This window comes from Globicephala melas, chromosome 14 (genome assembly GCF_963455315.2).
Source record: "Globicephala melas chromosome 14, mGloMel1.2, whole genome shotgun sequence".
Classification (NCBI taxonomy): Eukaryota; Metazoa; Chordata; class Mammalia; order Artiodactyla; family Delphinidae; genus Globicephala; species Globicephala melas.
This window is the reverse complement of record NC_083327.1, coordinates 36,756,609-36,770,425: the sequence shown is the minus strand read 5'-3', so window position 1 is coordinate 36,770,425 and position 13,817 is coordinate 36,756,609. Positions and strand designations below refer to the sequence as shown.

General features: G+C 41.9%; 1 protein-coding gene across 1 annotated transcript; it reads left to right on the top strand.

Annotated features, from left to right (window-relative positions):
- The first annotated feature begins 7,091 nt into the window (after nt 1-7,091).
- On the top strand, nt 7,092-7,722 carry LOC115866886 (RNA binding protein, mRNA processing factor 2-like). Its single transcript, XM_030882789.2, has 2 exons — nt 7,092-7,610; nt 7,660-7,722. Exons 1-2 carry the CDS (start codon nt 7,092-7,094, stop codon nt 7,720-7,722), a joined length of 582 nt encoding a protein of 193 aa, XP_030738649.2.
- The last annotated feature ends 6,095 nt before the right edge of the window (nt 7,723-13,817 follow it).

Here is a 13,817-nt window from a genome sequence, read left to right as displayed (position 1 = left end):
TATTTTCACTTTACAAAGGTCTGTTAAACTCCCATTGAGGGCCCACTCTATGGGATGCAGAGAGATATAAAGACAATACAGGCATTCTGCCAACTTAAACACTTTATATATTCATTCATTCCAAAAATATTTCTTGAAAACCTACTGTGCACCAAGCACTTGCACCTGGAAATACATTTGGGGCTGGAGGAAACACTCACTATCCTTGTGAAACAGTCTTGTGGGAGAAGTGGACTTTAACCCATTAATTACCCAAATACATATTAAACGTCTCAAAAATAGATACAAATGGATAGCTGGCTTGGAAACATTCCACAAAGAATAGCTGACCTGAAATTCAGCAGAGATGAGAGCAAACCAAGAGTTTTCTTTTTGTGGTGCAAGGAATATGGCAGATAAGAAGGTGAAAGATATAATCCTAGTGGTAGAGAACTTCTTTCTGGGAGGGATTCTCAATTTTGGATTCAAAACATGTGGCCTATGGACAGTTGGGGATATCTGAATATGGATTTATGTTAGATGATGGTATTGTATCAATGCTGGATTTTCTGAGTGTAGTAATTATACTGTGGTTACGTAGGAGATTATTCTTGTACTTAGGAGACATGTTGAAGTGTACCTAGATGTTTGCTTATAGTCACAAAACATAGTTGTTCTCCTATCTACATTTAATCAAACTGCTGTGGCATCTGGTGATGCTAATATTACAAACATAGTTGTCATTAACCAACTTTGGGTCCTAGGAGATGCACGGTAAAAATTCTCCCCTTTATTGGTGTATTATTAATATTAATGCTTGAGCAAACTTAATGCCTAGAGAGGGCTTCCCTGGTGGTGCAGTGGTTGGGAGTCCGCCTGCCAATGCAGGGGACACGTGTTCGGGCCCTGGTCCAGGAGGATCCCACATGCCGCGGAGCAACGATGTCCGTGCACCACAGCTACCGAGCCTGTGCTCTAGAGCTGCGAGCCACAAATGCTGAGCCTGCATGCCACAACTACTGAAGCCTGTGCGCCTAGAGCCCGTGCTCTGCAACAAGAGAAGCCACTGCAACGGGAGGCCTGCACACTGCAACAAGGAGTAGCCCCCGCTCGCTGCAACTAGAGAGGGCCCGCGTGCAGCAACGAACACCCAAAGCGGCCAAAAATAAATAAATAAATAAATTTTTTAAAAGAAAGAATGCCTAAAGAGAGTGGTCCATGGGTTAATTATAGACAATCCTCACTATACAGTTTCAGCCTGTATACACGGTTTAAGATTTCTCAATATGTGGCACAAAAACAGACATACAGATCAATGGAACAGAATAGAGTGCCCAGAAGTAAACCAACACACCTATGGACAACTAATCTTTGACAAAGGAGGCAAGAATATACAATGGAGAAAAGACAGTCTCTTCAGCAAGTTGTGTTGGGAAAGTTGGATAGCCACATGTAAATCAATGAAGTTAGAACACACCCTCACACCATACACAAAAATAAACTCATAATGGCTTAAAGACTTAAATATAAGACAAGACACCATAAAACTCCTAGAAGAGAACATAGGCAAAACATTCTCTGACATAAATCATACAAATGTTTTCTTAGGTCAGTCTCCCAAGGCAATAGAAATAAAAAACAAAATAAACAAATGGGACCTAATCAAGCTTATAAGCTTTTGCACAGCAAAGGCAACCAAAAACAAAATGAAAAGACAACCTACGGACTGGGAGAAAATATTTGCCAATGATGAGACCTATAAGGGCTTAATTTCCAAAATATACAAACAGCACGTACAATTCAATAAGAATAAAACAAACAACCTAATTGAAAAATGGGCAGAAGACCTAAATAGCTATTTCTCCAAAAAAGACATACAGATGGCCAATTATGCACATGAAAAGATGCTCATCATTGCTAATTATTAGAGAAATGCAAATTAAAACTACAATGAGGTATCACCTCACACCAGTCAGAATGGCCGTCATTAAAAAATCTACAAATAATAAATGCTGGAGAGGGTTTGGAGAAAAGGGAACCCTCTTACACTGTTGGTGGGAATGTAAATAGGTACAGCCACTGTGGAAAACAGTATGGATGTGCCTCAAAAAACTAAAAATACAGTTGCCATATGATCCAGCAATTCCACTCCTGGGTATATACCCAGACAAAACTATAATTCGAAAACATACATGCACCCCTATGTTCACAGCAGCACTATTTACAATAGCCAAGACATGGAAGCAACCTAAGTGTCCATCGACAGATGAATGGATAAAGATGATGTGGCACATATATACAATGGAATATTACTCAGCCATAAAAAGAAACGAAATTGAGTTATTTGTAGTGAGGTAGATGGACCTAGAGACTGTCATATAGAGTGAAGTAAGTCAGCAAGTGAAAAACAAATACCATATGCTAACACATATATATGGAATCTAAAAATAAAAATAATAATAATGGTTCTGAAGAACCTAGGGGCAGGACAGGAATAAAGACGCAGACATAGAGAATGGACTTGAGGACACGGGGAGGGGGAAAGGTAAGCTGGGACGAAGTGAGAGAGTGGCATGGACATATATACAGTACCAAATGTAAAATAGATAGCTAGTGGGGAGCAGCTGCATAGCACACAGAGATCAGCTCCGTGCTTTGTGTCCACCTAGAGGGGTGGGATAGGGAGGGTGGGAGGGAGACGCAAGAGGGAGGAGATATGGGGATGTATGTATATGTATAGCTGATTCATTTTGTTATACAGCAGAAACTAACACACCACTGTAAAGCAATTATACTCCAATAAAGATGTTTAAAAAAAAAAGTCCATTGACAGATGAATGGATAAAGAAGGTATGATATATACATATACAATGGAATATTACTCAGCCATGAAAAAGAATGAAATAATGCCATTTGCAGCAACATGGATGGACCTAGAGATTATAATACTAAGCAAAGTAAGTCAGAAAGAGAAAGACAAACACTATATGATATTACTTATATTTTGAGTCTAAAATACAACACAAGTGAAACTATCTATGAAACAGAAACAGACTCAACGACATAGAGAACAAACTTGTGGTTGCCAAGGGGAAGGGAGGGGAGGGGAGGGAAGGATTGGGAGTTTGGGATTAGCAGATGCAAACTATTATATATAGGATGGATAAACAACATGGTCCTACTGTATAGCCCAGGGAACCATATTCAATATCCTGTGATAAACCATGATGGAAAAGAATATATATATATATATATATATATATATATGTATGTATGTATAACTGAGTCACTTTGCTGTACAGCAGAAATTAACAAATACTGTAAATCAACTATACTTCAATACAATTTTAAAAATTTCTCAATATGGAGATTTAGTATATTACAATGATCCTATGTCATGTTTATTTCAGTACATTTAATGGCTACAAATTTATTCTTCAAGGACATTTTTTAAAAACACAACCAAGAGGGCTTCCCTGGTGGCGCAGTGGTTGAGAGTCCGCCTGACGATGCAGGGGACGCGGGTTCGTGTCCCAGTCCGCGAAGATCCCACATGCCGCGGAGTGGCTGGGCCCGTGAGCCATGGCTGCTGAGCCTGCGCGTCCGGAGCCTGTGCTCCGCAATGGGAGAGGCCACAGCAGCGAGAGGCCCACGTACCACACACACACAAAAAACCACACACACACAACCAAGAGTTATCTAAAGCCAAATATGATGAATAAAATGAACAATCCAAATATGTATTTTTTTTCCAGTGGGAGGGGTAACAGAAATTAGTCGTATTTATAAAGTGAATTGTTTTTCTTGTATGTTTCTTAAATTGGCTTTAAAGGCAATTGCAAAAGAGTTTGCTGATGCTTTTGAAACCATGCACCTCAGATTGGGACTTGAACCCACACAGCTGGGACTCGAACCCGAGCCAAAACCCACAGTCTTCCAACTGAGATCACACACCTGGTTTCAGGACTTAACGAAGGTCAGGTTCTTGACGTTTCATTGCAGAAAGAATTCAGTGAGAGACAAAGTGTTAGGTAAGAAGTGAATTTATTTAGAGAGAAACACACTCCACAGACAGAGTGTGGGCCATCTCAGAAGGTGAGAAAGGCCCCAGGGTATGGCCTTTTCAGTTTTTATAGGAGTGGAGAGATATAAAGATATATAAATAAGATATAAAGATATATAAATTTCATAGGCTAAAGAGTGGGAGGAGTACTCCAGCTATTTTAGGAAGGGGAGGGGATTTCTAGGAATTGGGCCACTGCCCACTTTTTGATCCTTATGGAACTGTCATGGCGCCTGTGGGTGTGTCATTCAGCTTGCTGACGTGGGCGTATACTGAGGCTCAAGGTCTAGTGGAAGTTGACTTGTCCACCATTTTGGACCTATTTGGTTCTAATCAGTTTATGTCATGTCCTCAGGCTATGTCATTCTTTCAAAGGCTGTGCCCTGCCTCCTTCCCTCCTGTTTCATTTTGAGTAATTACATTATTGTTCAACAAGTGTGTAGCCTTCTGGAGTTTCAACTTTGAGGAACAACATAATTTATATTTCATTATGTTTTTTTTAAAAGTCACCTAACTTTATAGTTGTACCTTTAAGCAGATGGCTTTAATTCAAGTAATTCATTTTAGCTATAAAAAGAATTTAGTGGTAATTGGAAATTAATACTGGAATTTTTTTAAAGAGTTTGAAAATATTTTATTTATTTTTATTGAAGTATAGTTGATTTACAATATCATATCAGTTTCAGGTGTACAGTATAGTGATTCAGATTTTTTTTTTTGCAGATTATATTCCATTATAGGTTATTTCAAGATATTGGGCATAAATCCCTATGTTATACAGTAATTCCTTGTTGCTTATCTGTTTTATGTATAGTAGTTTTTATCTGTTAATTCCATATTCCTAATTTGTCCCTCCTCCCCCACTTTGGTAAACATAAATTTGTTTTCTATGTCTGTGAATCTGTTTCTGTTCTGTTTATAGATTCATTTGTGTTATTTTTTAGATTCCACATATAAGTGATATCATAGAGTATTTATCTTTCTCTGACTTATTTCAGTAAGCATAATATTCTCTAAGCCTATCCATGTTGCTGCAAATGGCAATATTTCATTCTTTTCATGGCCGAGTAATATTCCATTATATATCACATCTCCTCAAGCCAATTGTCTGTTGATGGGCAACATTGTAATTTTTAATAAATATATCATTCAGTCAGTAAGCATGGCTCAGGGCACTGCTAAGTGCTATGCGGGGCCCACAACATCCTTTAGGAATTTAACATCCAGTTTAACACGTAAGACTAAATATTAAATGGTAAGGGTCAAAATTTAAGAGTTGTTGCTCTAATGTGAGCCTTTAATCATTATTTTATCATTCGCTTACTAATCTAATGCATAAAAACTAATACATTTTATTTTGTCTCATTCCTTGGCTGCACCTTCGTCCACCATTACTCCTCTGCTCCTAAATAACTATTCAGGACAACACCCATACCCGATTTACATTCAGATTGCTTGGAGGCGGTCCCGTCCTACAACTAAGATATGGTGATCCACATACCACCCAGGTTAAGCATTACCCATCCGTAGTAAATTGAGAACATTATATAGTTCTTCCAGATGAATGAGGACTTTGCGAGAGAAGACATAATTATTATATAGAGAAACAAAAATAATATTTATTCTCATATGCAATGCTTATTAAATTATATGAATTACATATTACTGGATTTTTTTCCCTCATATTTGTCTTGTTCCAGAAAAGAATTTGAGGTAGGTGAGTAAACTATAGATAATTCATAAGCAATGGGCTATGTAGGTTGATTTCCCCACTCAAAAACATAGATAATTTCATACACTGTAGTGATAGCATAATAAAAGTAGCTTAAATGTTTAAGCAACTAGATTCAAACACTAGTTATGGATAATTTATACTTGGGACAATCTAGCCCATTAGTCACTACTATATTTAGCATCCAGAGCAATTCATATCAATGTGGGCTAATTATTCCGACCAAATGGATCAGTCAATTCAATTCAAAAGTTAGTATAATGATTTTCCTCCTACTGAATTGACATTGGCTGTGATGTTTCCATTACCTGAATTACGGCATTCCAGATCAAGCCCATAGTACTAGATCTTAAACCTCAACCCCCTCAAAAGCACCGTCTTCCAGTCAGTCACTATTTCTCCTTCCCACCCCTTCCTTTCCATCCCACGCCATTATCTTTCTTGTCATTTCTCAGTTGACTCTAGTAGTTTTTCAGATGCTCCCATTGCCACCATCGCTGGTCAAAATACCCTTCATGCCATGGTCTGAGGAAGTTTCCCAAACCACAGATCTGATCATATCACGTCCTTAATTGAAACCCTTCCCAACGGCTTCCCTGTGGTTACAGCAGGAGCTTTAGAATCTTCTTGACTTAATCTATTGGAAGAAATAATCACAACTCAAGGCACACATACTAGTTCAGGATGTGCATATATACGCATGATATGTGTAATTGAAGTAAAAGTTTTAGGAAACAAACTTACCCTTGCTTCTTGCGATGCACTCGGATCTATTCTATTCTATTCTTCTGTTCTATAAAATTCTATTTCACATAAAAAATTATTGCAAACCACTAAATTGATCTCACAATCCACTAATAGGTCATAAGGTACAGTTTGGAAAATCCTGGCCTAGGGGATATAGTTCAAACCACTTACCTCGGTTTCCAAGCCTTTTTCTGCTATAGCCCTAGGTGACAATTCTGGCTTCATTCATTTATCCATCTAACCAGTAAGTAGCCGCCCAACGCCCACTACTGTCAGGCCCTATGTGGGGAATTAAACAGTGGGTAAAGGCTCAGTGCCGACCAGAGAGAAGAGCGCAGACCAGTAAAAGGTCTATTACCATTCCGTGATAAAAGGAAGGCAAGACTCGCCGGTCGCAGGGAAAAGGCGGAGGCGGCGGCCACCACGGCTCGGCCGGGGTTCCCAGCGCCACGTCCGCCGCACCCCCTCCCCGTCTCCCGCGCCCTCGAAGCCTGATGCGACTCCAGCCGGACCCGCTGGCTGCCCCTGTCACCGCCACCACACCCCACCCCCAGCACCGCGAGCAACCTGATGCCGGACTGCGCGCTCAGCGCCCGCACGGCTCGCACGGAGGAGGCGCTCCGGACCCTCGCCAGTGGCCTCCCTGTGGACATTCAACCCAAAGAACTCTACCTGCTCTTCAGGCCGTGCAAGGGGTATGAAGCATCCCCGATCAAGCTCACATCGAGGCAGCCTGCTGGTTTTACGACCTTTGACGACCGGGCAGGAGCAGAAGCCGCCCAGAAGGCGTTGAACAGTATTCGCTTTGATCCTGAGACCCCGCAGACCCTGAGGCTAGAGTGTGCCAAAGCCAACACCAAGACGTCCAAGAACAAGCTGACGGCTACGCCAAATCCCACCAACGCTCACCCCTCCCTAGGAGCACACTCAGAGCTGATGGGGGCCCCTCTGATCGCCGCATACCCAGGGTCCTGGGCCCCCTTCCCTCTGTACACCACAGAGCTGACCCCAGCCCCCTCACCTGCTGCGCTCACCTACCCCGCTGCCACTACCGCTGCCGCCGCTGCCCTACATGCTCAGAGGATGCAGGTCAGGTGGCGCTCTCCCATTTTCAGGATGAAGAAACTGATGTCCAGAGGTGCGCTGGTACCCTTCCTCTGATACCACCCAGCAAGGTTGGAAGTCTTGTCAGTTCTGTTAGTTCTTCAGTCTTGTCACCACAGCTCGAGGCCCCCGCCCCACTGAGGAGGAAGCCGTCCTGAGCTTCCACTGCCCCCAGGCAGCCTGTGCAGAGCTGCTGCTTCCCTCCAAAGCCTGAGAATTTTAAGCCTGACTCAGTGCACTGTTTCCTGTTTCCTTTCTCTCCTCTTCCTCAGCCCTGTCCTGCCCCAAAACCCCTCTTCAAGGTGCTTACGGCAGGATTCAGGGGCCTTCTCTCTGGGACACCCAGACCCAGCTCAGAGGCCTCCCTGGGACTGAGCGAGGCCTGACCTCCAGTCCAAATGTGCTTCCATAGCTCCATCTCAAAGAAACGACGCGTTTAATTTTGCATGTTTTCTGGCATGGATTAAGACACTTAAACCTGTGTATATGTGAGTGTACCATTTGTTCTCACATTGTGTCACCATAGCAACAGGTCCTGACCACGAATGGTTCATCATTCCCAGCCCCTCTGTCCACACCTCTCCCTGCACCCACCCTGCTTCAGTGAGCACCAAGCCCTGCAGCTGGTTCCGCCCAACAGGAAGGACCACCCAGCCAAGACAGAGCATTTTCCTGGTCACTTCAAATCGGGGTCCTCTGCTTCCTCCTCCTCAGATGGGCCAACAGCCGTTAATAAAATCCTTTCTCGGGACTTCCCTGGTGGTCCAGTGGTTAAGAATCCCCCTGCCAATGCAGGGGACATGGGTTTGATCCCTGGTCCAGGAAGATCCCACATACCGCAGAGCAACTAAGCCCATGTGCCACAACTACTGAAGCCTGCGTGTTGCAACTACTGAAGTCCCCGCCTAAAGCCCTGCCTCGGCAACAAAAGAAGCCACTGCAATAGGAAGCCCGCGCACTGCAACGAAAAGTAGCCCCTACTTGCTGCAACCAGAGAAAGCCCATGTGCAGCAACGAAGACCCAAAGCAGCCAAAAAAAAAAAAAAAATCCTTTCTCTGCCCGTTTTGCATACCTCTCCACATCGCACCCCACCCCTACTGTGGCCCGTCATTCTTTTCAAACTTTGAAACCAACCAAAACGTGAAAGTATTTTTGTACCTTGTGTAACAAAATATTTATGCCACATAAAGTAGAAAAAAAAAAAAGGTAAATACAGGCTGTTAAGGCAACACATAGGAGAGATATTTGGGCCATTCTTGTGGGGAGTAGAAGGACTTCCCAGAGGAAGAGACCTCTACACTAACACCTAACAGATAAGTAGGTGTTAACCAGGAAAAAGGAGTGGTGAGAAGTAGAGTCCCGAGCAGAAAAAATAGCTTGTATACCCCCGGAGGTGATAGAGGGCAGGATCTTTATGAAAAGTGAAAAGTGTTTCTGTGAGGCTGGAGGACAGAGCTCAGGGAATATGATAGAAGATAAGGATGGAGAGGTATTAATGCCCCATGGAGGGTGTTGAAAGCCACACTTGCTCTTTTAGGCCAGGGGTTTCCAGATCTGTCCGAGGGATCCCAAGGGCTCCTTGATCTTGCCTCTGCCTGCAGAGGCAATACCAAGGCCAAGCAGGCTGGGCTCTCCTGATCTCCTTCAACCAGGATAGCAGTGACACAATATCAGCTTTGGGAATATGGATTCCCAACAGTGGGAAGTGTGGAACATAGATTAGAAGAGGGCCAAATGGACAAGTGTCCCAAACTAGGGGAGTGGCAGAAAGAGGAGTGGGAAGAATTCAGGGTCAAGAGAAAGAAAAGGCAGCACTGGTGACTGAATTCTTGAACAAGTCCTCGTCTTTAAACTTGCTGTGTCTTTTTTTTTTTTGGCTGTGTTGGGTCTTTGTTGCTGCGTGAGGGCTTTCTCTAGTTGCGATGAGCAGGGGCTATTCTTTGTTGTGGCGCGCGGGCTTCTCATTGCGGTGGCTTCTCTTGTTGCGGAGCCCAGGATCTAGGCACGCAGGCTTCAGTAGTTGTGGCACGTGGGCTCAGTAGTTGTGGCCCGCGGGCTTTAGAGCGCAGGCTCAGTAGTTGCGGTGCATGGGCTTAGGTGCTCTGCGGCATGTGGGATCTTCCTGGACCAGGGATCAAACCCATGTCTCCTGCATTGGCAGGCAGATTCTTAACCACTGCACCACCAGGGAAGTCCCAAACTTGCTGTGTCTTCTGTTCCCTTTGCCTGGAACAGCGATTCTTAACCTTACTTTTATTCTTTTTTCACAATGAATCTCTTAGTCTGGTGAAGTCTGTGGAGCCCTTCTCAGAATAATATATTTAAATGCATAAACATACATATTATTACATAGACATACGTATTACTACAAAGAGATAATTGTATATTCCTATACAATTATCAGAATGTTAGGAAAACAAATTTGTGTTATGTAGTATGCAATAAATAATAAGGTCTCGCAGTGAGTCAAATTCCTACTGTAATTTCAAAGTAGCAATATGTGTAAAATAATGTTTCAAGAATCTGAGTCAACTGCAATATGAATATATCTATGTTGAATATATCTATGTTTCTACTGGTGACAAGTTACAAGTATTGCTAATACTACTCCAGTTTGTGCCCTATATTTATAATGGAAAAAAATGCTAAATTTCAAACTGGAGGTTAGTGAAAATAAAGACATACTCATTTTCTCATCCAAATTCTTCAAGCTCCGTAATTTGAACCGTGGACCGCTTGGTTAAGAGCCCCTGGCTTAAAAGCCCTTTCTTTCCTTGTCCACATGTTGTATCTATTTATCCTCTAAGATTTATTTTATACGTTTCTACTGATGCTCAAAGCTAGGTTCCCATAACAGTTGTACATAGTCCTATTACAGCCAGTTAGGGACTATTGCAATCATTTGTTTACTTATCTGTTCTCTGCCAAACTGGAATGTGAGTTCCCTGAGGGAAGAAATTAATTTCTGATGCATCTTAGTATCCTGAGTACCTGGTACAGCCTGGCACATAAAAGCCTATTAAGTGAATGAACACACTGTTCTGTGAGAACACTAATCATTTTATAAATTGCTGGGAAAGTGTGGAGAGGGGGCAAAAAAGGATACTTTATTCATATCCGTCTTTCTGGAATACAGAAATTTCATGTTATAGTTTGATGAAAAGATGAAAAGAATGTTAGAAAATCTGCCTAGAATAAGGCAGTGAATAAAATCAGTGCATAAATGGTGGCTAGAAATGTGTGGCAAGCAGAACATGAAAGCTTCTTGTTTAATTTTGCCCTTTGCTCTAATGGCAATATAACCGAGCTCTTCTAGGGAGAAATGGAGACCATGGGACAAGAAGCAGTCTTGGATACCTGTGAGAGGTGAAGAATTGGGCTGCCTGAAGCTTACTTCTTCACTTCAGTCTCTCAGTCATGGGAAATGGAGGTGAGTTTACTGTGAAGCTTAATTTTCAGGTCTCTTCACTTACATGGGTCCTTTCTAAGGCCACCTAATTTTGTATTTCTTTGTATGTGTGCTTTCCAAAGAGGACCTCCCAAATTGTATGAGGTTAGAATATTAGAAAAGTGTTATAGAATCATGCCCAGCACATAGTATGCTCTGTAAATGTTAACTAACTAACTAGATAAGTAGTGTGTATGATGAATTGTCTAACCTCCTGACCTAGAGTACCTTACATTTGCAGAATAAAATATACTCACAGCATCCAGGCGTGAACGTGACTGTTTCATCCCTGCTTTTGATCATTCTTTTTTCCTTTCCTGAAATACCTATACCTTTCCCTTCTCTCTCATTCTCTTAAATCATGACAGTCCTATAAAGCCCAAGGTAATAAATGGATCCTAGGAACTCAGTGATGGCTATAGAGCGTTTCAGTAGTAGTGTTTAGGAAAACATGAAAAGTAAACCATGGCATGTGTGTGGTAGCAATACCACTAAAGGAGAAAGATAAAGGAGAAAGGTATGGACTGACTGTGCCATCAGATCTGGGAGGCGAATGAAAAAAGTAATGATTACACAATGGGCTTTTTAAAAATTCAGCAGTTATTCCATAACAGACTTTATTTTTAGGCAAACTGAATACCTGAATTTTTAAAAAAATCAGTATTTTAAACCATCCCGTTTGTCCCTAAAATTGAGAGAGACTTTAGGAACATACCACCTCTGAGATGACAATTCTGATACTTAATGTATGTGGGCAAATTATCCCACAGAAAGGTCCCCAACACAAGAGTTGTTGGTAAACATACATTTTTTTTTTTTTTACTTTTTAAATTATGTGTATGTTTTGGGTCTTCTTTTTAAAATTATTTATTTATTTATTTATTTATTTATGGCGGCGTTGGGTCTTCATTGCTGCCCGCGGGCTTTTCTCTAGTTGCAGTGAACCAGGGCTACTCTTCGGTGCAGTGCGTGGGCTTCTCATTGCGGTGGCTTCTCTTCTTGTGGAGCATGGGCTCTAGGCGCAGTTGTGGCTCGCAGGCTCTAGAGTGCAGGCTCAGTAGTAGCAGTGGCACACGGGCTTAGTTGCTCTGCGGCATGTGGGATCTTCCTGGACCAGGGATCAAACCCATGTCCCCTGCATTGGCAGGTGGTTTCTTAACCACTGCGGCACCAGGGAAGTCCTAAACCTACTTTTTAAAGTAAAAAATTAGTACTCTGTATAATTAAATGTGACTTTCATTCAAAATTTTATTTAAAAAACATTGTACCCTGAAAAGACATGAAGAAAATTTAATTGCATATGACTAACTGAAAGAAACCAATCTAAAAAGGCCTCATACTTTATCATTTCAACTATACAACATTCTCAAAAACTCAAAACTATGGAGACATAAGAGGATCAGTGGTTGCCAAGTGTTCAGAGGAGGGAGGGATGAATAGACAGAGCACAGAGGGTTTTTAAGGCAATGAAACAACTCTGTATGATACTATAATGGTGAATACCTGTCATTATACATTTGACTAAACTCATGTTTAGCCTCTCTGACTAAATCAAGAGTGAACCATAATGTAAATATGGACTTCAGGTGATAAAGATGTGTCAGTGTAGGTTCATCAATTGTAACAAACGTACTGTTGCAGGATGTGATAGTGGAAGGAGTTGCGTGTGTGTGGCGATGGCATATGGGAACTCCGGACTTTCTGCTCAATTTTGCTGTAAACCTAAAACTGCTCTAAAAATAATGAATTAAAAGTATATATTGCCCCTGCTTTTAAGTTTAGCATTTAATAACTGAGGGATATGAATTATATTTTTGAAAAAGAATCCATGGAGCTCTGTGTTTTGATACATATAACATAGAGTCTGTGCATAACATAGTAACCATTAATAAACTATGAAATGAAATGCTTTAAAAAGTGCCATTTCAGTCATGGCTTCTACTTCTGAACTTCTAAGACATTTTTTTCCTTGACCATTCTTTTCACCTTGTCTTGCGTTCTTGCTGAATCTCTGTGTGATATTGTTTCCCAGTCTATGTTGTAAACAGCTCTAAGGCAGAACTGTGACTCTTATTCTTGTATTTCCCCTACAGTCCCGGGGAGAGGGCATTTCCAGCAGAAGGAACAGCATCAGCAAAGACGCAGGATGTGAGGCAGAGGTCAGAGAGAGACCAGGGAGCCAGACAAGTGATGGGTGATGAAGCTGGAAAACTGGATTAGGTTAGTCCAAGAAATTTGGGTTTTATTCTGTAGGCAGTGAGGGTTGGCTTTTGTAAAAAACAGGGCAGCGACATAATTAGAACTGTGCTAAAGAAGATTACTCTGGCAGAAGATTGTAAAATGGGTTGGTCCAGGGGAAGGGAGGCACAGAGCCTGATGAAGGACATAAAAACAACAGCTCCTGTTTATTGAGAGCTCACCATTTACCAAGCACTGTGGTAAATGTTTCATGTGCATCATCCTCCCTCACCTTCACGGGTCTATGAAGCAGGTGCTATCATTATCCTCATTTAACCGTGAGGAAAATGGAGAAATGGAGGCTGGGAGAAGTTACATAAGAGTCAGGTTCTTGGGCATGTGACCTGTCGTATGCACAGCACTTGATTTAGTGCTCTGCTGTCGCCATCTTCAAATTCCTTTCCTCAACAAAGAGCCCTCGTTTTCATTTTGCACTGGCCCTGTGGAATTACGTAGCCAGTACTGGTTAAATAATTTTTTTTCTGGGGCCACACAGATAATAGAT

Coding starts and splice junctions, on each gene's coding strand:
- LOC115866886 (XM_030882789.2), top strand. CDS start 7,092: ATGCCGGACTGCGCGCTCAGCGCCCGCACGGCTCGCACGGAGGAGGCG. Junction 7,611..7,659: donor TACATGCTCAGAGGATGCAG/GTCAGGTGGCGC, acceptor TGATGTCCAGAG/GTGCGCTGGTACCCTTCCTC.